Source organism: Ambystoma mexicanum, chromosome 2p (genome assembly GCF_040938575.1).
Source record: "Ambystoma mexicanum isolate Mex_15411 chromosome 2p, UKY_AmexF1_1, whole genome shotgun sequence".
In the NCBI taxonomy this organism is placed as follows: Eukaryota; Metazoa; Chordata; class Amphibia; order Caudata; family Ambystomatidae; genus Ambystoma; species Ambystoma mexicanum.
This window is the reverse complement of record NC_090923.1, coordinates 1,128,512,709-1,128,538,145: the sequence shown is the minus strand read 5'-3', so window position 1 is coordinate 1,128,538,145 and position 25,437 is coordinate 1,128,512,709. Positions and strand designations below refer to the sequence as shown.

Sequence of the window (25,437 nt, the reverse complement as noted above, 5' to 3'; positions counted from 1 at the left end):
CTATATACAAGCATCCCACAAATGGAATGTCTACATGTCCTCAAATCCTACCTAGATCGAAGAACTTCTCTCGAACTACCGACAGCATTCCTACTAGAGTGCACAAGAATTGCCCTCATGGAGAATTACTTAATCTTTAAACAGAGCTTTTACCAACAATGCCACGGAACCAGTATGGGGGCCACTTTTGCCCCATACGTAGCAAATCTATTCATGGACTCCTTTGAAAGAATCTCGGTTTACCATGAATCAAACACTTTCAAAGATTCAATCGGATGCGGACTTCGCTATATTGACAACGTCTTTATGATCTGGAAGGGTTTGGAAAACACTCCACGAATTCCTAAGTTGGCTGAACTCACAACAACTGCATCAAATTCACAATTGATCACAACCATGACCGGATAACATTCCTCGACCTAGAAATATGCAAAAACTTGGACAACTCATTGAGCACAACCCTATACCGAAAACCGACAACAAAAAATACTCTGCTCTAGTTTTCCAGCTTTCATCCTTCAGGCCTGAAAATGAATTTACTACCCTACGGACAATACTTCAAGTAAGACGCAATTATTCAACCATCAGTGATTATGATCTCAAGAGCAAAGAACTAGCCACCAGACTTCAAGAACGAGGATACCCCAGCCACATTGTACGTCAAGCACGAAAAAGAGCAAAACATACAAACAGAGACTCTTGCCTAACACCAACACCGAGAGAACAACACACCTCCAAGTTGATCTGCGTCACCACCTTCACCTCGATGAGTAACTCAATCAAGAAAGTTGTCCTCAAACACTGGGATAAACTCCACACTGACTCTTAAGCCTGAGAAACCCAGATTTGCATTTAACTTGAAAGACCCGTCTCGTTCACACATAAGTGGCCATTGAATTGCAAAAAAAACATCAAACTACGCTATGGCAACTCCATCCGGTAAAAGGCCATTTTAAAATGTGGCAATTGCTCCGTTTGCTCCCTAACTGAAAATATAAAAACAATCTATCTAAAAAGGCACACCTTGGACATTGGATTCCTTCACGAACTGTAAGACCAAATGGTCCGTGTACATTATAAGATGCCCTTGCAATCTTATATATGTTGGAAAATACAAAAAAGAGAATAGACAACGCATCTGCGAACACCGATCATGCGTAAAAAACCAGATAGAACCCCTAGTGGCCCATTTCAAGGCGAAAAACAATACTCATAACGATATCTTCTGGGCAGTAATACAAGCAGCAAGAAATCCATTTTGAGGGGGGGAAAAGCAAGACTTGGCTCTACGTAAACTAGAGCAGAGGTGGATTTACCACCTCAATTCCGTCAACCACGGCCTAAACATTTCCATCCAGTGGAATCTGTTTTTTACCCATTAAGGATCATACAACATTGTCCTGAACACTGACCTAGCTGTGCACCCCCGGCGTGTGTGTTTTTTGCAGTTTATGCCCATTTGTCTAGTTATTTCCAACAAAGACATAGCACAGAATGTAATACCAATTTCACCGTTAGAATGTATTGCCTGCTTTGATTTCTTACTGTGCCCTTGACTCAATTTTTCGAAAATAATGTTCAAAATGACACATCAGAAGGTATAAAATTGAATTGCTACGTGGGTCGTACTTACTCCGAGCCACAACAAAATGCGTGAATAATGGTGACCAATCACAATGCATCGCCTTTACTATGCTCCCATTCAACTTTATGCGTGATCTATAGCTACCATTGACAATGCATTAACCGCTTTCATCGTGCACTGTGCCCCTATAAAAATGGTGCAAAAATGTTACATCAGAATTTTCAAAACTAAATGTTCATGTAAACTAAACTATGTCACCAGACAGCCTTGAGCCATTTTTTCGTGCATCACAACTTTGATTAATTACAAGCAAGTCTACTCATGCCTTAATTGTTATCAAGCATTCACCAGTGCTGTGAGGGTACTACTTTGTATGGCTGTCCTTTTAAGATTTTTAAGACCTTTACTTTCACTTGCTGCCTGTTATCCACGTTCCCAGAGGCTCAGGCATCCGACATAATGAAGCAGCTCCTATGCCGCAATACAGCACGTATATTATAAACACTACGCGCTGGCACATGCGCACTAGATCACCTTATTTTAGAATAAAAAAGCACTTCAACACGCAGGCGCACATCTGATCCGCACAAGCACGTCTGCTAGAGCTCCGAGCAAGAGGTAAGCGTTTCGCTGGCTCCACGCATAGAACCTTCAGTCAGGATCCTGTGATGCACACTAAGGCAGTACTGACCGCCATCAAGTTGCCTGGTCACGTTGCACACAAGCGTGCGCGTCTCCAACAGCCACCTTCCTTGCTTGCTTGCTTCCATTCTTACCAGGCACAGCACACGGCTCACACGATCTGCCTCATTTTGACCACGCATTTGTTTCCATCCATTTTGGATGGCTTGAATCATCTACCACGAAAAATGGACAATACCTTGGTTTTAAATGTTATGCTAAATTTCTCTGCATCTATTACGGATGTCACTAAAATCCACCACAATGATTGGGCAACACTTTAACCACTCCTATAAATATTTACCTTATGTGTATTGACCTTGCACATCCTTTAATGGTCACTCATCTGCTACCACCTAGGTCTCAATGTCCACCAGTCGAAATAACTAGACACTATCTCGATCAAAAATATCACGCACCTAACAGTACCTAATGGGCATTTTCATTTTAGATTTGGCTGTCTGACGTCGCAGACCGCCTCCAAGCCGCACTTACTTACCAGCAGACAGTCCTTTACCAAACTCTTTGCCATGGCGTTTATTAAAATAACCCTGGTAGGTCACCCTCTTTTTACAATTCTCATCTTCGCTGGTACTTTGTAGGTCACCAAGTCTTTTAATTCCAGATTTTTAACCCTTAGGCACACGTACTTCCTCTGCAACAGAGTCTCTGTCCTGAAGACAGTTCGGGGCCCATCAGCAGCGCTGCTCCATCCTAAACAGCCACTGCTCCATTTCTATCAAGCACCGAACTAGAAACACCATCAACCAATGTGTCGACAATGTTAACGTATTGCTACATGATTGATGTCCAGCAATACAAGAAATAATTGTCACTTATGCTACTAACCCACCCTTAAGCATATCGCAATGTATTTCCATATGCATACGAAATGTGCTACCTAAAGGCACTTGCCTATTTATGAATTTATGTCTTTCATGCTATGTTGAATTAAAACCCTACTTCTGTTGATAAACTATCAGACCTTTTAACATTTGGTGATCTTTTACCATTGCTCTTGGCCAGCTTATCTCTAGCTCCACGGCCAGTAGTTGGGTGACCTGCCCATAACACCCATGACTAGGGTAGCCTTTGACTCCAACCGTCCTTTTGGTGCTTTAAATAGTTTACATACACACACCCCCCAGGGTTAAGTAACTTGTTCTTCAAGACTTTCCTTTAGTAATGTGCCTCTGCGACTGGTCCCCTACATGTCTTACAGGGGCCAAGCCCTCCTTGACCCGTCCCCCCAACCAGCACTTGACCTCGGGCACCCTTCCTGGACTAGCCAGATTATGGTCCCCCATCCATTGCACCCCCCCACCCTTCTCCCACTGCACTTGCGGTTCCCCTCAACATGTGCTCTGCCCCCTGTGTCCCCTACTCCTGCCCCCAAGCCCCCTCCAGTCCCATCCCCAGCACGGCCCCCTACTGCCTCCCTTACTTGCAACTTTTTTTCTCTGCACTTGCACAGTAAAAATGTCACAAGGCCTAGTACGAATGTTACTGTTGGTCCCACCCCCACTCCCCTCCCTTTTTTTTCATCTTGTCCCTCCCCACCCATGCCCACCCCTTTTGTCTTGTGGCGCCTGGAAACACTTGCGTATAGGTGCCATACAAATGCCCAATAAATAAACAATTAATAGTTGGCCAAGCCAGAATAGCGAGGCTAGTTAGTATCATTTAGCTTTATTAAGTGAGAAAGCAAATGTACTGATGTGGCTTGTGCTTTATTAATTGAGGAGGTGGGAATGGTCAATGTGCACAGCCAACTCTTCTGAGCAGCACCCAAATGGAAGCTGCGCAAGCGCTCATGCACACAGATTAGAGGGCACAATGTATACCACACACACACTCAATAGATCCGAGGTCTTTGCATCAAGCAGCAAGCTTTTTCATCCTCCAAAAGGAGGGTTTGCACACAAATAAAGTAGCAACAATTTCCTGGCTGATGCGAAATTCAGACAGCTCTTTTCAAAAGGAATGAGTGCATCAGCAAAACCACTTCCGAAAAACTGTTTAATGTTCTTTTGTGGAAAGGGACTGCCACCAAGAACTGTATTCTTCAGGTTTCTGGCACGGGGGTGTGTGGAGATCCCCCTAGAGAGGTTTCGTCAACTATGAGAAGAAGTCTGCTGCAAAGGTAAGATACTCCAAAAGCAACATTATGGACAGATGGTAAACGGTTCTCCTGATCGAGACGGTCGACAGATATGGTGCATACATGATCCAGAAAGCAGGTTAAAGGATTTACCTACAGACATTGGTAACAAAAAGGTTGTCCCTTTATGTTATTTGGCTCAGCCACCTTGCTGCCTTAATGGTGTCCCGATACAAGCCCAGGTGACGGATGGGAGGATATCCAGCCCTATGTCTTTCCTGAAACGGTAGACGAAGCAGTGGCCCAGATTACTACCTCAGTCTACCTATATTACATGACTGAACACAAAGGCCAGAGTGAGGGAGAAAACAGGGTTTACACTCGTTAGAGATTTTTCAACAGTCTCTAGTGAGGGCTCAGAAAGATTAACTTGTAGTTTTAGGCAGGGGCTTCCCAACAAGTTATTTCGGACTCACACAGGTAGCTGTGGCTAAGTAGTACTGTCCACAGTTATATAAGCAAACACAAATATGTTCTAAGAGTGAAGCATCAAGAAATATGTACATTTTATGTAAACAGATAGGCCACCCATCAAAAAAACAAAAGGGAGGATTTTTACAACAACTTCAAACAGCCTACACAAAAGTACCCAAGCCTCAAAATGTACACTTGCCACTAGCCGAATAATACAATTAAAAAAAATACATATATTTATTTTTCTAAAGAGCGCTGTGTCTATGCGACAATTAGGGGGGTGCGGGGGGAGGAGACAAGTGACTTTAGGACTGGCAGGTAATTTGAAAGGTTTACCCCTGAAATATAAATAGTATTAGACTAATGCACCACACGTATTGGTCAAACCTTTGCATAGTAAGGAGAAAAAAAACCCAGTAAGTGTGAATATTGAGCTTCAGTAGCTCAATATCCTGTAATCAGTACCCCGGAACGAGGTAACCCAAAGGGTAGGTGTGAGTAATGACCTTTCCTGTACTTAAGGTGAACACTCTAGAGGACACCAGCCCAATGGCAGTGAAATGACTACGCCACATAGCCTTTGCAGATTAATCTGCCTGAAGACAATGGGCTGGTAAAGCCCAGTTTTGTGAAGCTTCTCACCGGTAGAGAATACAAACAGTACAGCACTAACAATGGTAGTACACAGGACTAAGGAATAGCCCAGATCGGAGTGAAAGAACAAAAAGAGGGTTCGAAACCGAGGGGAGCTATTTAGCTCCTGGTTCTAGCATAGTAGAGCATGGTTAGCTTGAAACCAACAGCTACCAGGAGCTACTTTTGGCTCCTAGGGCAAACTGGTGCCTCCCAAACATGTAAATGTGACATTAACTGAGTACTTGAGAATGTTAATAAAAGTAGAACACATCTAATAACCACTTTAAACACAATGTTTCATACAAAACGGACAAAAACGTTAAGAGCATCTATGGTAGCTCCTGGTTCCCCTACGGTAGCTTCTGCCTTCAGGGTGATGCCCAACACCCAGGAGCTCGTTTAACTCTTTGTTGAATCTAAATTTCAAACCTTGCAGAGGTGAACAGTTTGTTTTGGTAAAGCAGATTTCACGTCTGCTGAGCCTCTGCATCTACACAATAGCAAATTATCTTTTGTAGCTAACTTATATTGTAGAGCAAATGTCCAGCTTTTGATGTTTTCCCCCATTATATGTAATCTGCCTCAAGCAGAATAGTGTGCATGAACTACAAGAGACATTGGCTTTTTTTGCAAGCTGGACCAGTGTATGTTTAGGTTTCTGCCCGTTATTACAGACTTCTGTGCTAGTGCTAAAAGAAGTCTACTTTTCTATGAGCCTCAGGAAAGACAATAATATTTACCTGGGTTTCTGCTGAAGAGTTATTAGGGAGGGGTAGAGAGGAGGGGGACGATAAAGCCATCATCGGGGGGGAAAATGCTGTGAGCTAGCCAGCTGGGACAGACAATTTGAGTTTGCATAGTAAATAAAGCCATGCATACAAATTCAACATCAGCTGCTTTTCTCTATAGGAGAGCCCACATTAATGGTTCAGCTAACTGAGATCAGCTGCATTGCTCATTGGGATGAAGTAGAGCCGAAGATTATGCTGGGCATTCAAGTGGGGGTCAGGGGGAGGGCACACTTACCCAGCTCCTGCAGAGGCTTCTCCATATCCTCTTCTGTGAAGACCCGACGAGGAAAGCTGGTCAGGAGGATGAAAGGGTCAGCGCTGTCCTGGCGATGCAGCTCCACATAGAGCCGCACAGCTGCTAATTGCTCCTTGGCACGGAAGGTCTGAGTGAGGGAACTGCCATCAAGGAGCCGCACCTATCAACAGGCAAAGGTCAGGTGGTGCAAACCAAGTATTTGCTTTCTTCAACATATATTTCTATGTACTTTAATCCCACAATGCTCTTCAAGTTACTCAGTACAAGAATGTACCTGTATCCTGCACTGGTCATACTCTCTCTTGACTGGAGGCTCTAAGGTAGGCGAGGAAGGCGCTGCCGGAGGAGGAGCTGGCTCCGCTGGCGGCGATGGCTGCACTGCCGCCGCATTCCCAAACTGAAAGACAAAATGTCAGACACACAGCCGTCATTCAATAGGCTCCTTGAGCCAAGAGTTTAGGAGAGCAGTAAAGTGGAAAGGTAGTTCAATGGATCAGTGTACAGAGCTGGGTGCTCCAAGAAACAATTTAGTTTGAGCATACAAATGGTGAACAAGTAAAAGTAAATTATCTCCAGAGGTAGGACCTGATGTAAGCTCATCCTACTGAACAACTTCAAATAAGAAAATCAAAGCAAGGGCAGGATGGCAAGCCTTTGTATTGCCATGCCTTCAGCCACAATAGTTTCTTTGCTACCCCCCCAACCCCATCCACAAACTCACACTGACCTTTTTAGCCCTTTCTGCTTTGTCACGTTCAATTTTCTCACGTACCCGCTGCCTAAGAGAGGAAGAGATTAGAGTTAATCGGGCCCCGGCCACACAGCAGCGGCCTGAACGTGGTGCCGTAGAGGTTGGCTCCTGCTGCAGAGGGTCACTGAAGCCATCTTACTTTGCCATCTTCTCCTCCATCTTCTCTCGCCGTCGGTCCTCAGCCAGTTTTTTCATCTCATCCTCTTGCATTTTTTGCTTGATCATGGATAGCTCCTGGCCCTGTTTCCGCCGCTGCTTCTCTTGCTCAATCTGATCCCGCTTCTCTCGCTCCTCGCGCTCTTTTTGCTTCTGGGCGATGAGCTCCATCATCCTAGGGGTAAGGTAATGCAAGTGTCAAAGAACTAAGATACAGAAACGTTTCTTAATGAGAAAATGTGGATCAGTCCCAAGATTGCACTGCATCCAAACTGAAGTGTTCACTGGTTTATGACCCTGTTCAAAGTTTTGGAGGATCAACTACTGACCTCTATGATCTTTATGATCAAGCCAGTATAACCCCTAAAGAAATGCTGATGTTCCACGTTAGAGGACACGGCCATAAAAGTGAATCGGGGAAAATCACTGTTGGATGTAAAAGACCCGATTTAATGGCTAAAACCTACAGATGTTATCCTTCCAACGGCTTATAACATAAGAAATCTGTCTCAAGAACAGCCATACAGCGTAAAGTACATTTAATGCCAATGCATATTAATGTCTAGCCAGAGATGCAAATGAAGGCTTTGGAGAAAAGCTGAATGCAGACTGCAGTTGAAACAAGCACTGGCAATGCCAACAGTTGGCACTTTTATGCAGGTACGGGAAAGGCACTGCTATAGTGGTATTAACTGGCCATATATGGTAGCAGGCGCAAAATAGTGAGTAGCTGGGCATCTAGTAACAGTGCCTGGCAAAGGCCCAATGTGTATATGTTATGTTACTTTGCATTTATATAGCGCCTTATATACCATTGGTATGGTCTGAAGGCGCTGGAAGGTTGAACGCCCTTGGGAACCGAAGTTCGAGTCAGTAGAGAGTCAAAGGTGCGTGTGTGCACCGGATATGTGTGCAGCTGGTGTGGCATTCATGTAACAGCTGCTTCTTAGCGGTAGGTGTGGTGGTTGAGTGTATGTGTTCGTTCTGGCAGGATGTATCCAGACCGATTGTGGCTGCGCTAAGCCTGTGGCTGCGCTAAGCCTGAGGAGAACGCCTGGCTGGGGGGGGTGTAACCAGCGGTGTTTAGTTAGAGTGATGGGAAGTATGAGGCAGATGTTGGTATGAGAACAGCTATACCGAATGGTGTCATAGTATCTGTGTTCTAGTTGAATGGTGGTGTAAAGAAGAGAGTAAGCTTGGTGATGTAATATGATGGGTTACAACGTTCCGTGCACTCCAAACTATTCCATGTAAGTAGTGCAAATCTATGCGTTCCAATCCGTTCCATGCATTTTGGTCCGCTCCACGCACTCCGGTCCGTTCCATGTATTCAAATCTGTTCCATGTATTCTTATCCGTTCCGTGTATTATAAGTTGTTTTAAGCGCTCCATCCATGCATTTCACCCGTACCATCCATATACTTCCCGGTAACTTTCACATATTACACCAGTACCTCCCACATACGTTACCCATTCCATCCACATACGTCACCCGTTCCATCCACATACGTCACCCGTTCCATCCACATACGTCACCCGTTCCGTCCGCTCTACGCACTCATCCGCTCTACGCGCTCATTCACTCTAGGCACTCATCTGCTGTAAGCACTCATCCGCTCTGCATTCATCCAATCCATCCACATACTTCACCCGTTCCGCCCGCTCTAGGCACTCATCCGCTGTACATGCTCTGCACACTCGTCCGCCCTACGCACTCGTCCGCCCTACCCACTCATCTGTTCTACACATTCATCCACTCTACACTCCTCCGTTCTTACGCACTCATCCGCTCAAGGCGCACTCACCCGCTTTACGCACTCGTCTGACACTCGTCCGTTGTACCCATTAGTCTGTTCTACGCACTCCTCCACTCCACACACTCCTCCGCTCCCCGCACTCGTTCTTTGCACGCACTCACATTCTTTGCTCTACAAAGTTATACGCACTCATCTGCTCTCGATACACTCACCCGCTCTATGCACTCCTGCGTTCTACACACTCCTCGCACTTACACTCGTCCGATCTACACACTCGTCCGCTCTACACCCCATCCGCTCAACATACTCATCCATTCTATACACTCATCTGCTCAACGCATTCATCAGCTCAGCGCTCATCTGTTCCACGCGCTTCATCCATTCTAACGATTTCATCCGCTCGATTCACTTCGTTCATTCATCATGCATTATCGATTCAGGCCATGTCACTTGTCATACGCACTGGATCCGTTCCGTGTTCTCTATCTGTTTCATGCACTACACCCGTCTCATGTACTTGAGTCGTCTATTCTGTACTTTTCATTTATGCCATGTACTCACAGTCGGTGTGATCATCTGTGTGTACTCAGTCTCTTCTATTCATCTTTCCACCCTCTTCTTTATTCATTTCGACCATTTTGTTCATTTTATCCATTGCACTCATTACATCCATTTCATTAATTTAAACCTCATTACTGTTTTCGTACGATTTTATTCTTTTTATCCACTTCACTGCTTTGCTCTACTTTACTCGTTCTATTCCGTTTGTCCTTTTATTTTACATTAGCGGTTATTAGTTGTCTTTTCCTCGCATGGATCATGATGTTGTATTGTTATTTGTCTTAATTGTTATTCAGGATCTAGTAGTTTGTTGGGTTGGTGTCATTGAGATGCTGTTATTCAGTTTGGGTTAATTTGCGTACGGGTTGGTTTTAGGGGAAGAGCCAGGTTTTCAGTAGTTTGCGGAAAGACATTAGATCTTCAGTTAGGCGGATGTGGAGGTGGATGTGCGTTCCACAGCGTGGGGGCCAAGGCTGAGAATGATGATCCACCTAACCTGACTGAGTTTGTTTTAGGTATGACTAGGAGGCCGGCTGAGCTTGATCTTAGAGTACGAGGAGGGTGATGGTGTTTTAGCTTGTCTTGAAATTATGGAGGTCTGGTTTTATGCACTGCTCGATGAGAAATGCATAAGGTTCTGAAAGTCACCCTTCGGGCCACTGGAAGCCAGTGCAGAGTTTTAAGGGCTGAGAAGATGTGGTCTCTCGGGCAGAGCGCTGGTAGCAATTTGGCTGCAGCGTTTTGTGCTCTTTGAAGTTTATTCAGTTGGTAAGCGTGGACTCAGAGGTAGAGGGGGTTAGCGTAGTCCAGTCTTGATATAACAATTGATTGGACCGCGGAGAGTGTTGGGAAAGGAGAGATATGGAAAGATGCGCCTAAGAGTTTTAAGGTGGTAGTGCCAGGACTTTGAGACGACGTTGACTTGGCGCGAGAGTGTTAGGTCAGAGTCAAGGGTGCATCCAAGGTTTTTTTACTGAGTTAGAGGGAGTCGGTGAGTTTCCCATGGCAGATGGCCAGGGTAGTGGGTGTGGAAGAAGTTCGGAGTTGCCACATACCATGATTTCAGTTTTGAAGGGGTTTAACAAGAGGTGGCTTCGGGTCATCCAGAGCTCTATGTCGAGGAGGCAGGGTCAGGTTGCCGGTTGGGTTTTGAGTTCAAGAGTTGTAGAATTAGTTGAGTGTCATCAGCGTAGTTATAACACAGGATGTTGTGTGAACAAATTATTGGTGGGAGGGTGATCAAGTAGAGATTGAACAGGAGGGCAGATGGGCATGCTCCTTGTGGAACTCCTGTGTCGACTGGTCGGGCTTGGGAGGAATAGGTGGAGAGTGTCGTTATTTGGTACCTATCTTTGAGGAATGAAGCTATCCATTTGAGAGCGGTTCCACGAATTCCTAGGGAGTGGAGGCGGTCAAGGAGGATCGAGTGATTGATTGTGTCGAAGGCGGCGGATAGGTCGAGAAGGATTAATGCGGCGCATCCCGCAGAGTCTGCCGTGATTTTAAGGTCATCCTAGATTGAGGTTAGGGTGGTTTCAGTTCTGTGTCAGGCTCTGAAACCTGATTGTGCCAGGTCTAGGAGATTGTTGGCTTCGACAAAGGCATTTAGTTGGGTATAGGCGGTTCGGTCAATGAGTTTGGCAAGGAACCTGGTGTTTGAGATGGGCGGTAGTTTTTGGGCTCGAGAGGGTCGAGGGAAGGTTTTTTATTTTTATTAGGGGTTTGACATGAACAGTTTTGAATGCATCGGGAAAAATACCCGAGGAAAGGGAGTCATTTATGATGGATCTTGCATGTTCTCCTGCGCAGGTAGAGGCGAAAATTTCTTTGAGGGTTGTGGCCGGGCAAGGGTCTAGCGGACAGCCGGATGGTTTGCGGGCAGAGAGAAGTTTGAGAAATTGGTCAGGTGATATTAGACTAAAGGAGTCGAACGTTGGTTGCACAGAGGTTGCAGGCGATGGGTTGGCCGGTATGGGGGAGGGGGGGGAGAAAGGGTTGCCTGGTGGATGTAAGAGAGCCAGTGGTGGTTAGCGCATGTTCTATCGAGAGCTGTGGTGTAAAAGTGGAGAGAGTGAGTCGCACAGTGATTGTGAGGGGGTCGGGACGGTGGTAGTGCATGCCGGTTTGGTAAATTCGTTGATTTTGTGCAGTTCTTTGCTGGGGTTTTTGCAGTTTAGGATTCAGGAGTTGTAGTGGGCTTTTTTTGCTTTCCGGATTTCGGCCCTGTATTGATCAAGGTGTCGGGCCAAGGTGGCTCTGCTCTCTTGGGTTTTGTCTTTCTGCCATTTGCGTTCTAGGTATTTATATAGTTGTTTAGTGGTCTTCAAACCAGTTGTGAACCATCTAGGGAACGGGCCACGGCGGGCTGATGGTTTGCAAGAGGGTGTGAGCCACATTAGTGAGGTGTTGAGCCATGAGTCGAAGGCGTTGGGGGTTAGTTGTTTATCGAGTTGGCAAGTAGGTAGAGGAGACTGGATGAGTGCGTCGGCTAGGTCAGGAACGATTATTAGTTTTTTCCAGCATTTGCGTAGATTTGGAGGTTTGGGTTCGAGTACGGGAAGCGGGGCTGGTGAGCGAATTGTGAAAGAAACAATGAAGTGATCGGACCAGATAGGGGTTGGGGGGGGGGGGGGGATTTAGATGTATCTGGTTGTGAGAGCTAAAGATAGCATCAAGGGTGCGTCCTTTATAGTGAGTCGGACCGTTTATGTGAGGTTGGAGGTTAATTGCGTCTAGACCGTCAACCAGAGCGTGTGTCATAGGGTTGGTGGGGATGTCGAGCCATATGTTGAAATCTCCAAGAAGGGTGAGGTTGGGATGGTTTAGTTGGAGGGTGGCAATAGAGTCGCAAAGGTTGGTTGAGAATTGTCTATCGTAGCCAGGGGGTCTATAGATTATTAGGAAACTGTGAGAACGACGGGGAGAGGGATAGTTTAACGAGGAGTGATTCTCAGGAAGGAATGGAAGGTTGATTGTCAATGATTGGAGGCGTGGAAGTGAGACTTGAAGGCGAATGCTAATCCCCCTCCTCTAGAGGGTCGGTTCAGTGGGATGAGGGAGTAGTCAGGGGGTGGGGGGGGGCTTCATTGGAGATTGGGGCAAAGTCGTCAGAGAACCAGGTTTCGGTGATGAAAACCAGGTCTGGTTTGTCAGAGGCGAGGAGGTCAAAGATGCGGTGTCTGTTTTTTGCTACGGATCGGGCATTAAATAGGATGCAATTCACTTCGGTAGGTGCGGTTGGTGTCGGAGCTGCAGCGGAGGGGGGTTGGGGGAGAGGGTGGAGACTGGAGAGGGGTGGGATGGTTGATGATCGATAGGAACAGTGGGCGAGCAGAAACCCTGTTGGCTTTGCTTTTAACAGGACATCAGTGAAGGACATGCATAGTGCTTATAAAATAAATGACTAAAGGCAGGCCTGGTTAAGAAATTTTTAATTACACCAGTAGTGGGTTTAGAGCTCAGTAACTCTCAGAAAACCGTTTTGAAAAGGCCCTGTTTATATAGCGCCTATACACAATGTGTTTCAAAGCGCTTCAAGGCAGGGGACGGAGGGGAGAAACATGGGAGAATACAGTGACATTCTTACAAGTCCTTGATACAATCACAAAGTGAAAAATAACTATCAGCCTGACGACATTTCAGATAGTGCAAGACAATGATGAGGAGGGGGAAGACAAGCAGCTGCATTACTATGCCTGGCAGGTACTTCCATTGCCAGGTTTGATGGAACAGCTCGATTAAAGCGAGCTCAAAGAGTTACCATGAGGTGGTGTTTTGGGCAGGGAAGAGCAGGAACTGGGTGGGAATGGCCATAAGTATTAGCATGGGCAGTCAAATATCCAAACACAAAGCCCTGCTCATTTGCCATTTCTCCCCAGCTGTACTATAATGCAATAGTTTTGACTCCTAGGTGGCGCAAGCACCACCTAGCAGTACAAAATAAAAGGGTATTTATTTTTAATGTCCACCCATGGTCGCCCTACATCGGTTGCCAGACCGTTTCTTTCCCGATGAATATCTGCAGTTGCCAATGATCAATAAATGGCTAAAAAGGGGAAAGGTTTGCATGAGGTAGGGCCAGACGCTGAAATTCACAATGTCATAAAGACAGGTAGCATTATTTATCAATGGTATGCTGACAACAACAGGAAGAAGGTCCCCTACCTACCAGGGTTAGAAATCATGAATTGATCTGAATGGCACCTGATGGCAATGCATGCTTGCTGTGCCTTGAAAGCACAGACCACTGCGGAAGCAGTTCCGGTATTGGAAGAACACCAACTGCAGACTTTAGTAGCTGCACATTCTCAGGCTTCCCATAGGGTCTGCCGAACCCGCATCCACTTGCTGGCATTTTACACTACAACCTTTGGCACTGAAGGCTCGGTTTTGCTCCTACTTTCAAGCATGAATGCAACCATATCAGAAAACCTTAACTGAGATGATCCGACTTGCCTGCATGCTCACCAGCCTAATTCTACTACCAAAAATCGAATCCTGGTGCAAAAAGTGGATCAAAGTTCTGATGCAGGAAAGCACTGCTGGCTGAGCCGAGTACCAAAACAAAACCTGAACCAGAGTTTCCCCCATCATGTGCCACATCAAAATCTAATTGTCCATTTTTTTAACCCGTAATAAAACGTTGTTACTCCGGACCATTCCAGAGATTGGAATTGCAATTATTACAAAGGCACCTATTTTTGTATTGCTTGCTCGGATTTACCCTGCCAAAGAGGAGCGGTTGGCCAAAGAAGGGTTTTGTTGGTTACCAGCATAGGAATCCAATGGTGTGCAGTCAGCACGAAACATTTATCGTAGCAGAAAACATTCGGTTTTGACAGATGGAAGACTAATTGTGTTACCCACAATCACACAGCCAGTCACAACAAAGAATTCCCTGTGGTGGTAAAATTAGTTTTTAAACCGGCATTTACATTTTATGCCTTTAACATTTGTGTTTCATCATTTCTAATCCCCTGGAGTAGTAGATGTTTGCCTATAAAACTGAAAGGTCATTTTTTAATGCGTTAAAACTCTTGGCAACTCAAAAGATTCAAAAAGTCTATTTAATATCGAATGTAAAGTAAAGAGTTGGAGCCCCGAATGATCAAATTACACAAAGATAGGGATCCTGTTGCAGCTGCAAATAAATACCAGACCAACTAGCCTGCCCAAAGCGTGTCTGCATAAAACGAAATTAGAAATTCCATGGCTCCTAGGGAACCACAATGAAATGCTGCTCAGCACAACACAGTGTACCAGAGGCAAGGCTGAATCCCGGGAACCCCAGACTAACAGACCCAATATACTCAACCCCTCTGCCTCATCACTCAACCAAGTACCTTCTGGTTTGTTCTTCCCGCTCCTTCTCTGTCAGCACCCGTTTGGCTTCAGCAGACTCATCCACGGACCCTCCCGCTGCAGGATCTATAGAGATGCAGGCCAGAAACAGCAGCATTAATCTCAGAGTCGTCCTCTGGACACACTACTTTCCTGTAGGAGTAATTATTTAAGACCATTCCATGGACAGTGGCCCCATTAGGAGTGACAGCTCACCTGAAATAGAACCCATAGATTCTGGAATCCGGCCTTCAGGGGGTTCTTGAGTTCCTAAGACGTTACCCTGCGGCGGGACATATGGTTCATCAATGTCAGGGTCAGCCTCATGCTCCATTAGCCTGGTGAAGGAGACACACAGACAGTGGATCAGCAGTGAGTTGCAAGAAGGGTAGAGATCAGGGAATCTGCATCAAACTAAGCATCTACTAATGTGGCATACATACCAGTCCATCGCCCGTTCAATGCCCTGGTTTCCTGTTACTGCCAAGGCTTTCTCTCTGTAACAAAGGGAGGAAAGAGGCATGTAACTAGCTAGAACAGACCACGTGCTTGTGTCAGTTGCAGCACTCTCAGCCCCCACTCAATTAGAAGGGGAAAGGAACATTACAAAGCAGTGATAAAATGGTGGGCGTTTCATGTGCCAAAGGCGAAAGTATGCACATGCAGAAAGCCAGGGCAGATATTAGTCAGGCTCTTACTACCTAATCTTTTTAGCTATGCATTCCAATAGAACTAGCTAACAATGTCCCCGTGCCTCTTAAATGTCCTGCCCCAGCTAAGCTCCAGTGCCCCTTTTGTTTTCCAACATGCTCCTTAATATTAATGCTACAATACCCTATCATTCTACATTGTCTACATTCACAAAATATCGCACTTCCGATCATCCATTCGTGCCGCTATTTATGAAAGTCCTTAATGCTACATTAAAGTTCAGAAACATGAAAATATTAGCTTTTGGAGCTGCAAATAGCTACCATGGAACATGCCAGACATGGTGTAGGAAATCTTCTCTTCCATTTTAAATGCAACTTTTCCTAACAAAACGAGATGGGTTCTAATATATTTTCCCCCCATTCCCGTCTTACATAGACATTAACGTGTGCAAAAATAACTCCCAAGATAATCTGCAAGGGAATAGGTCAACCAAAAGGACTAATATTTGGCTACAATGCTCAGAGTTTGGGCTAATCCAAGCATTTCGGACAACTCTGCTATTTTTTCGTCCCTGCTTTCGAGTGTAAGAAGGTCTACTCTGATGGGGGCATAGGACAATAGCTTTCTTTCTGTTATCATCGACCATACTGAGGATAGTAGGAAAACTCATTCTCATAGCACTTCTATACTGTGGTTGAGGCGCTTTCTTTTCTTGGTTGGCTGTAGTGGCAATTGTTGGAAAAACTAGGCATGCTGGCTTCTAGAACCTCCTTACACTCTGTTCTGGGAGAAACCCATCTCCAACAGGCTCTCAAGTGCAGAGAATTCCGCCATGGTACCTGCTACCTGTGGAGAAGAAAAGGTAAATGCATGATCAGAACCCAACTGTCACTCGACCTTCCCCCAGCTCTCTCAATCAAGATAGCAATACCACAATTCTGCTTTGTAATTTTTTGCTGCCCCAATTATTTCTCTTGGGATCTTACTCTTCACTTACCCTGCCCGAGTTTATTTCAGTACCGTCCTCCAAACTGCATTTCCCCCCTCCTTTAGGTTCCTTAATTTTCTTCACTTCCTCTGCCCCACACAAAAGTCTCTTGACAAGTTGGCCTTATTTGGCCACTCTCACCTACAATTCTTTCTCAATTCTCTGCCACCGACAAATGATTATCAGCTCCCAATTCATTTTTTTCTGTATATCAAACTTGCTCCATCACTGTCCCAAATGTACTTGGCATCTTCCCATTTCTCTACACCTTAGTAGCTTCCCTTGGTCTACTCCTACCCAGTCCACATAGCTTTCCTTTGCTCTCCCAAAAATCCTTGAAATGCTCCATTTATGGCTTCTAGTCTCCATCTTTTAGTAATGTATTGTACTTCTCAACCTCAGTCTTGTTGCCTTCCTCATATCTACTGATTCCAATTGTCATCCCACTCTGCACCCCCTCAGTACACTCGCATATTAACTCTCCACCCCGCTATCCTCACATGATTAGTCGAGACCTGGAACCAAACATTTTGCGAGGCCCCCTTTACTATTTTTTGCACTGGCCCAGTGGTGCCAACATCATTTGCGAGAAAAACTGAATTTGATTTGTTATAATTGCAAATACAGCAAAGACAGTGTTGCAGCAATAATCAAGTTACAGTCAATTAATGGACACCATCAAGTACCTATGTAAGTTCTGAGGAGGAAATCAACTTCATGTTGCCATGGTAGTGCAGGTGACCAAAAACCCACATGCCACTAAATGCTTCCAGAAAAAAAAGTAACTAGGACTGTATCCCCAACAGAGGGTCACTTGAGAGCCATGAATAGTCTATTTTGGGTGCCAAATAGACCTTGTAAGGCCTACTCCTCCAACTCCAACTAAACGTCTCTACTCTAAGCTCTCCTACCACCAAAGGCCTGGCCGCTAGCACATTAATAGAGCCATGACTAAGCTCTCCTCTTTAGCCCCACAGTACCCCTCGCATGTCAGTGGCTAATGAAACCCAAAACACTGTATTCTATCCGATCGTGGGCTCTTCCCTATGAATGACAGAGGTGTCTCCGCCAACCCATAGAAAGCAGACCGGCAAACGGGAAGCAGGGAATTCCAGCCGGTACCCAACACCACCACAGGTTTCACATCCAACTCTCCTAATGTTTTCATTAATGACCCTCTAGCACCTTCCCCTTACAGAGCAAGGCCACCACAAGTGGCAGATGGGAACTATACACGATTACATGTCTCCAACATTCACTGTAAACAGAAGCCATTTCCAAATTAATTCATTTGCTTATAAATGGGTGACTGTAAATACTAATTATTGTATTCAGGTGAATTGTTAAAACCCATGCGCTTTAACCGGATCCAATGGAAATCAGTTCTTAAACTTTAATCAGAGGTTTACTAGCATAAACTACTTACAGCTTACAAAACAAATTGGGATACTGCACCCCTCCCATAACTAAACGGTGTCGTCTTAGGTTTTTGACCTAGGGGCTTTCCACTTTACTATTTCACATTCTGTTTACACTGGATCCAGTGGCTAACTAACATACATGGTTTTGTATATCTACTGAACTGCTTTGAAGATAGTTGTAGAGTTGATTTTTGTCTATCCCAATAAATTGATCCGGCCGTGATCCCCCGACCATACACCTGCAGACAGCAACATAAAAACTCCACTCTTTCCCCTCGCTAATCACCATCCTTCTTTCTTTGCTCCGCTTTCCCCTCGATACCCCCCTCATTGCCTCACTGCTCATACAGAACTAGTAGCTTTGCCATGTCTAGTTTTACTGTTATATAGCACTTTTAAGGTGGTTACTGCTTTTATGAATTCCCAATTTCGACATTTAAGTTGTTGAAGATACAAAGCGAGAAGGTGATCTGCCAGGATCACGATTTTAATAAAAGTGGGAAATTCAATTCTTCTGTTTGAAAATTCTGTACCTGGGTCAACAACAGTTTGACACCTGTATGAATTGTCAAGTCATTAACATTTACGAGGGATCACACCCAAATATAGGATCACTGAAATCTCTCCATTGGCTCCCTGTGGCTGCAAGGATCAAGTTAAAGACCCTTTGCATAGTCCACAAGGCCATCTGGGGCCTGGGACCATAATATCTTCAGCTTTCTCTTCTGAAGTATCTTTCTACTCGCACTCTTTGCTCCTGCTCCTCCAACTTCAACTTCTTGAGGGTCAGTCGCTTTTTCAAGCAACGAGCTGGAGGCATATATCTCTTAGGCTGGCGCCTCCCTCTGGGAACAGTCTCCTGCCTCTCTGAAACTTCAGCAGAACCCTCTCCGGTTCCCGGAAGCAGCTCAAGGCTTTCCCCCTTTACTTCTGCCTTTTCTCTTCCTCTTCCCTGCTGATCTCCGGTCTGATATTGCACTGGTTACCTGGCTGCTACTCTCTGAACCACGGACTCAGATCCCTGTCCTCCCAGTTGTACACCTGCACTGCCACTTGGCAACCCTACAGTCCCCCTCTACCTGCACTGCCACCTGCACTTCTTGTTTTTCGATCCCATGTCCTGCACTTGTTCCTCCTCCCCTTACCCCATCACTTCTGCCCTTTCCTCTTCCTTGCACAATCTCAATGTCACTGGGCCTAGTAAGATCGTTGTCTTGTCCCCCTGTTCCCCTCTCTTGCCTCGTCGCACCTTGAAACACTTGTGTTTAGGCGTGCTATAAATAAAATATATCAAGCTATCTGCCGAATTGCATTCTGGTATTTGTAGTTTTCAAAAATGGGTGGAAACTATGCCACAATCGTACTGTCTTTTTGCTTTCATTTGGATTTATAGATTTGTGTTTGTACTTTATTATGCTGTGTGTACTTTTCAACTCATTAAAAAAACATTTGCTGAAAGCCAAATATGGTGGTGAGGAGGGAGAAGGAAGTTTAAAAAGGTGTGCGCACCCAGGGGTAAATCATTTAATCTCACTATCCCTCATCTGCAATTCAATATTAGAAGTCTCAACAATAAAACTGCGATGCCCTATATACGACTTCTCACTTTTAATATCTTAGTTTACTCCTGTCAGCTTGTTTTAACTTAACTGCCTATGGTCTCCACGAATATTAAAGACGCAATCTGTGTCAAATGTATGTCAACTCATAAGCAAATAATGGGGCGGGGGACATCTCTCACTACCCAGGTGCCAGCACATTCTAGGAGCGGCCCTGCCCACGTTATAAGACTCCAGACAGCTGATAACACTAGCAGCTTCACTCTGGTGACCTATGCGCCTCAGTGAGGGGTTCATGGGGTGAGAAGGTCGTAAGAGGGCCAAAGAGGTAGGTTCAAAAGAAATCAACAAACCACACTGTCCAATTCGGTGGCCTGGATGGTCACCAAAACAAAATAAAAAATGCTCAGTGGAGGGGTGGACTACAGTTAATTTTCACGTGACTCAATTGGTATCGAATACGCCCGTCGCACCTCACTTCTCGATCTCCTGCCACAGGTAACCAACTGGCTGTTCGTATCCAACCTTGGAACTCCTCTTCCTCCTGGCCCAACCCAATCATATATCATATGCCCAAGTCATGCTCACCTCTATTGAGCCCTCCACCCTCTTTGAGGGTAACGCGCTTCCCTGCCCCACTTTCGCGATCCCCCCAAACATCATAGTGCTAGCCCCTATGCTGTTTTGATGTCACCCTTGTTCGTAGAGCTCCTCGCCTGCACACTTGGTATCCACCCCAACACATTCTTGGGATCCCCTTTCTATATCTCCTGTCATGACCCCCCCCCCATCATCTCTGTACCACTTCCTCAATTCCGATCTCCCCTTTCATAGTATCTTCTCTTACAACTAAATCGCCCCCTCACCTCACTTCACTTCACTTAGCACAAACCACGTTTGTCAGAGTGCCGAAACTCACCTCTTCCAGGTCGGTAGTATCTACTTCCCATCCGAGAAACGAACCCGAAAGACGCTCCGCCTCTTCTTCTTCACGTGACTTAGGCACGTTGCGTTCGCTGCCATGCGCGTAGCGTAACCCGTCATCGCGTCCTGTAGAGCGGGAAGTTGCTGGCTGCAGCAGGAGCGGAAACGTGCGTGCTTTTACGCGGGCTCTGCTTTTTTATTGGCTTGTTTTACCGAAGATCGGGAATTCCCGTGGAAGCCAAAGCCTCGTGCTGGCCACTAGAGGGGGAGCCGGGCGAAAATTATATTTCAGCATCCACTTCATCTGTTCAATGTGACAGGTATGAACCAGGGGAGCCGACTTATGAATTTTGGGGGAGGGGGCAAATACAGGAAGTGACATCACTGGCAGTTATATGACCGCAAATTGGCTAGGATGTACTGCATATACTAAAGTCAAGTAAGAAGGAGATTTAAGCCTTCGAGTTGCATTCCAGTAAGCCATCACTGCCCCTACTCCACCCCTCTATAATCATCCAGGTTGTAGTAGCCCTCCCTCAAAAGGCAGAGCAACACAACTAGGATGGGAGAATGAAATGCTTGCTAAACAGAAGGTACAGCTGCAAGGTGGAGTCCCACCACCACCATAAAAACAAGTTCCCAATTCAAGCGCTAGCTGTCCGATCTTCATGGGCTCAGCGGAACTCATCAACCACATAAAGTGATACAAAAATAAGAGGCAGATCATTTTTGTAATCCAAATTGCTAAGAACACAAAATAACGGTCCTTCTACACCATGTGAGTGCATGGGTTCTGCATGTATGCAGTCTCTTGGAGCATTTGAAAGCAGAGCGCTCCTCTCTTGGTTCAGTCCATCCCTCCCCTGTTGCTTTCATCCTCCCTCTTGTGCACCCTCTCTTACCCTTCACCTCAGAGCTATGAGACTGCTCTACCACTGTGTGAGTGCTGTACCACCAACATAACCAGCCTAACATGATATAAACACACTCTTGATAAACTTTCTACCATCAAGGTGCCTGTTTTTTTTTTAACTTGGCCACTCCATTCCTGTGCCTCCTGTTACCAACATCATTCACCTTTATACACAGTCTGTCCTGGACTCTGCCACTCATGGCTCACGCTTCGCAGTCACAGAATTAACATTCTGTAGTTTGACCTGGGGTACAAAGTGTAGAGGTGCCCAGGCAAATGAGCCCAAAACTGCCAGGAGAAACCAAGCACACTCTCGAGTCCCTCGGGAATCCAACATTACATTGTGTAATAATCATCACAACACTGCCGGATATATCCTTCGCCTCCCTTTTGAAGAACCATGGTCCACCTAACAGGACTGACATGCACCCCGGGGTTGCACCCATGACATTCCCGCCCACCCCCTTAACCATGGCCCACCTAACATTCCTGACATGCAGCATTGATTGTTATTCCAGTACTGGAATCTCGCATCGCTCTTCCAATGTACCTCATTCCTGACATGCATCATTGTTTTTTGTTCCAGTGCTCCTCAAATTTAACCTGCAACATCTCCTCTGATGTTATGTTGTGTTACTGGGATTTATACCACACACAACTGTCATTTGCATGGTCTGAAAGCGCTGTGGCTGATCTGAAAGGGCGCAGAGGGGAGATTTTACAGTGAACCTTCGACGGTGCTTGATTTCAGTACTGCAATCTCTTGATAGCTCGTCCAGTGCACCCAAATCGTGACCTGCTGAAGCGCCTTTTATTTCATAGCTGGAATTTTACAAAGCTCTTCCAATGCACATCACTCTTTTCTTCGAATATCATATGTTTTTGGTTTGGGCTGTTAGGTGTGTGCTTACACCACCTATAAGCTGAAACTATTGCATTAGAGTATAGATAGGGAGAAATTGCATATGAGGAGGGGCACAAAGCTGATAGGTGTTATTTGTTTATTTGCCCACCCATTGACGAGCCATGGCCATGCTAATCCTGTGGCCATTCCCACCCAGTGCCTGCCCCTCACTGCCCAAAATACCTCCTCATAATAACTCTTTAAGCTTGCTTTATTCAAGCCTTCCTATCAAAGTTTGCACTTGAAGTGCCTGCCAATGTTTTTTCAAAGCAGTCTTGTGAGAGTTAACAACTTAATTGGAGCTTTAAACGTGCTGCTACTGCAGCTCTAAACCTGCGATTGGTATAATACCAATATCGTAATCTGGTCTGCCTTGAGCTGCTTGATTTGGAAGTACTACGTCCTTCACTGAAGTCCTGTTAAAAAACAGCATTGGCAAAGTTATAGTATTAGTTATGTATAAGCATTAGGCATGTGGCAGGCACTGCTATTAGATGCCCAGATACTCGCACCATTTTGCAATTGCTACCATCAATGGGCAGTTAAAAGCATACGGCAGTGCTTTCCCCATGCTTACACAAAAGCTCAAACTGTTGGCATTGGCAATGCTTGTTTAATTACTGTAATCTCACAGAGCACTCCCAGTCTTGACCTGCAGCGCTGCCTGTTACTTCAGCATCACCTTTATGTAAGCACTAGAGACTTGCACTACTGTGCGTTCTCGCTGCCTTGCTCCTCACACTCCATGAAGTCTGGTAATAATGTGGGGATTTATATAGCTCCTCGTGCCAGAGGCCTCCAGTTCCAAGCACTGTCATAATTAGTGTCACTTTTATTACCCACGCTCTGTCGGATGTTGACCTTAAGTGCCCCTAAGCCCTCCCCTGCAGGACCATACACAAATATGAGTCCTAGAGGGGAGGGCTTAATCGGACATTCTCGCGCTTTTACCCGGGCCAGAGTGAAGTGATGCAGTATCGATGGAAAGGGCCATCGATACTGCATCACTTGTCTCCAGCCCGGGGGGGGCTCAGCCCCGACTTGATTTTGCCGGGGGGGCCGGGCCCCGGAGCCCCCCGCACTCGGCGCCCCTGGTATGAAGTGACAGGAAAGGCACATTGGATGGGACAATGGATGTCGGTGTTCAAACTGGCCAGGTGGGCTCCTAAAGTCGGCTAATTTAGTAGACTAATTTAAAGGGGAATCTAATATTGACTGCGAAAGACTGTGTGTGGGTTAACAAATAGGTGGGTAGTATAGGGCGATTTTAGAGGGGGTGTATTGATGGGAGCTGCTAGAGAACTAGGTTGCAAAAAAGGTCGTGTGTGAGGCTGCAATAGAGGCAATGTAGTTTCTGCTATCAAGGTAATAGAGCCCCAGATACCCCTGACTTGGCTGATGATTGTTTGTTTTGCTCTACTTCTACTTGTCTGGTTTATTGTACAGGCCTGTTTTATATTAATAACTTTATTCATCGTTATCATTTCATTTGTAATGGAGCAAATATTTCCCTTACATGTTTTCCAATCCCACAAGCACTGTCACGTCCCCACTCACCAGCACCCTTACACTCACCAATTATCCATCAGAACTTACACTCCCAAACCACTCACTCGCAACATGTGCATGCTTACTCTGCCACACTGCCCAAGCCACACATCGCACTGCCTAGTCCCTGATACACTCAATCATGCTCTCAACTCACACCTGCCGTGCTCACATTCTGGCCCACACCTCTCTACTCTCTTGTCCACTGCTTCCCCTCACTGCTTTCTGGTCCACCGCTCCTCCTCTGGCCCACCGCTCCCCCTCTGGCCCACTGCACACTATGCTTTCTGGGTCACAGCTCTCCCTCTTTGGCTCACTGTTCCCTCTCTGGCCCACCTCTTCCTCTTTGGCCCACTGCTTTCTGTGCTTTCTGCCCCCCTGCTCCTCCTCAACCGCACCTCATCTGACTCACGGCACCCCTCATATGGTGACTAGGCTTTAATAAAAAAAAAACATTGCTTCTTTATGTTACAAATAGGCATTTTTGCAAAAACCGTTGTCTATGTATGTGTTTTTTTCCAAAAAACGGCAGATTTTGCGGGTGTTTTTGCAACAGCTGGTTTTGCTGTATTTGAAATTATTGCAAAATTGCTAAAAGTTGGAGGGTCTGATTATGGTGTAAGGGAGCAAGATATCTATGATATTGCTACATAATATGCGTAACAAGTGCCACAACAAAGATAACATGAGGAGATATAATAACAGGGAAGTATCTCTGAAAGGCTAAGAGTAACTGGGAGAAGTCAGTTGCAATTTAGTAAACCCGGCTCAGCTTCTTATTTCATCTGACAAAAGAAATACTATTCTGGTGGAAAATATTTTATGACTGGCATCTGCCTCCAAAGGGTTGGTAGTGATTGGGAAGAACCATCTTGACACTTGATGTGCCTGCCTGAACTAGGTTTTAAACTTTCATGCTCATATAAAATGTATTTGGGTAGGCAATAATGGCAACGTTGCTTAAAAATTGCAACAGACCATTCTGTAACTGGTGTGCGCTTTATAAAATGGTTAAAGAAGCACCCTCACCCTAATTTAGTGAAATGTCATTTGAGCCTTACAGAATTACTTATTTTAATAATGCTGGATGCTATTAAAAATAAATATATAGGTACACTAAAAAACTGGTTGCAAGCTTATTTTTTTTCACTTCTCTTGCTTTTGAACTAAAGCTTCAAATTCTATAAAAGGGGCGGGTCAAGGGGGTGGGGCTACCACAAAGTGAGCAGGGCTTCAAGTCCATAGTTTGCATGTTGGTGCTTTGTCATTACAGCAGGTCTGTTAAGAAATGCAGGTATTGTCCCAAAACATAGCAGTCCTGCTAAGAAATGTGGGAATGATGCAATAAGCCCTTCTGTGAATAATTGGCATTGTACCATGACATGCCTATAGCAGCTCTGCCACCTGTGTCACTGAAAATATATACAACACTGCTTC

At 45.4% G+C, this 25,437-nt stretch overlaps 1 protein-coding gene across 1 annotated transcript in view; it reads right to left on the bottom strand.

The window, feature by feature from the left end:
- The window catches only part of UBXN1 (UBX domain protein 1), a 59,778-nt gene extending 38,999 nt beyond the window's left edge, over window positions 1-20,779 (bottom strand). Inside the window, exons 1-9 of the mRNA XM_069645178.1 lie at window positions 20,631-20,779; window positions 16,519-16,589; window positions 15,533-15,586; window positions 15,306-15,427; window positions 15,092-15,176; window positions 7,415-7,606; window positions 7,252-7,303; window positions 6,799-6,921; window positions 6,504-6,684 (exon numbers count right to left, since the gene is read on the bottom strand). Coding sequence (XP_069501279.1) covers window positions 6,504-6,684; window positions 6,799-6,921; window positions 7,252-7,303; window positions 7,415-7,606; window positions 15,092-15,176; window positions 15,306-15,427; window positions 15,533-15,586; window positions 16,519-16,577 — 868 coding nt within the window. The 5' untranslated portion in view covers window positions 16,578-16,589; window positions 20,631-20,779. The remainder of the gene's footprint in view (window positions 1-6,503; window positions 6,685-6,798; window positions 6,922-7,251; window positions 7,304-7,414; window positions 7,607-15,091; window positions 15,177-15,305; window positions 15,428-15,532; window positions 15,587-16,518; window positions 16,590-20,630) is intronic.
- Between the last annotated feature and the right edge of the window lie 4,658 nt (window positions 20,780-25,437).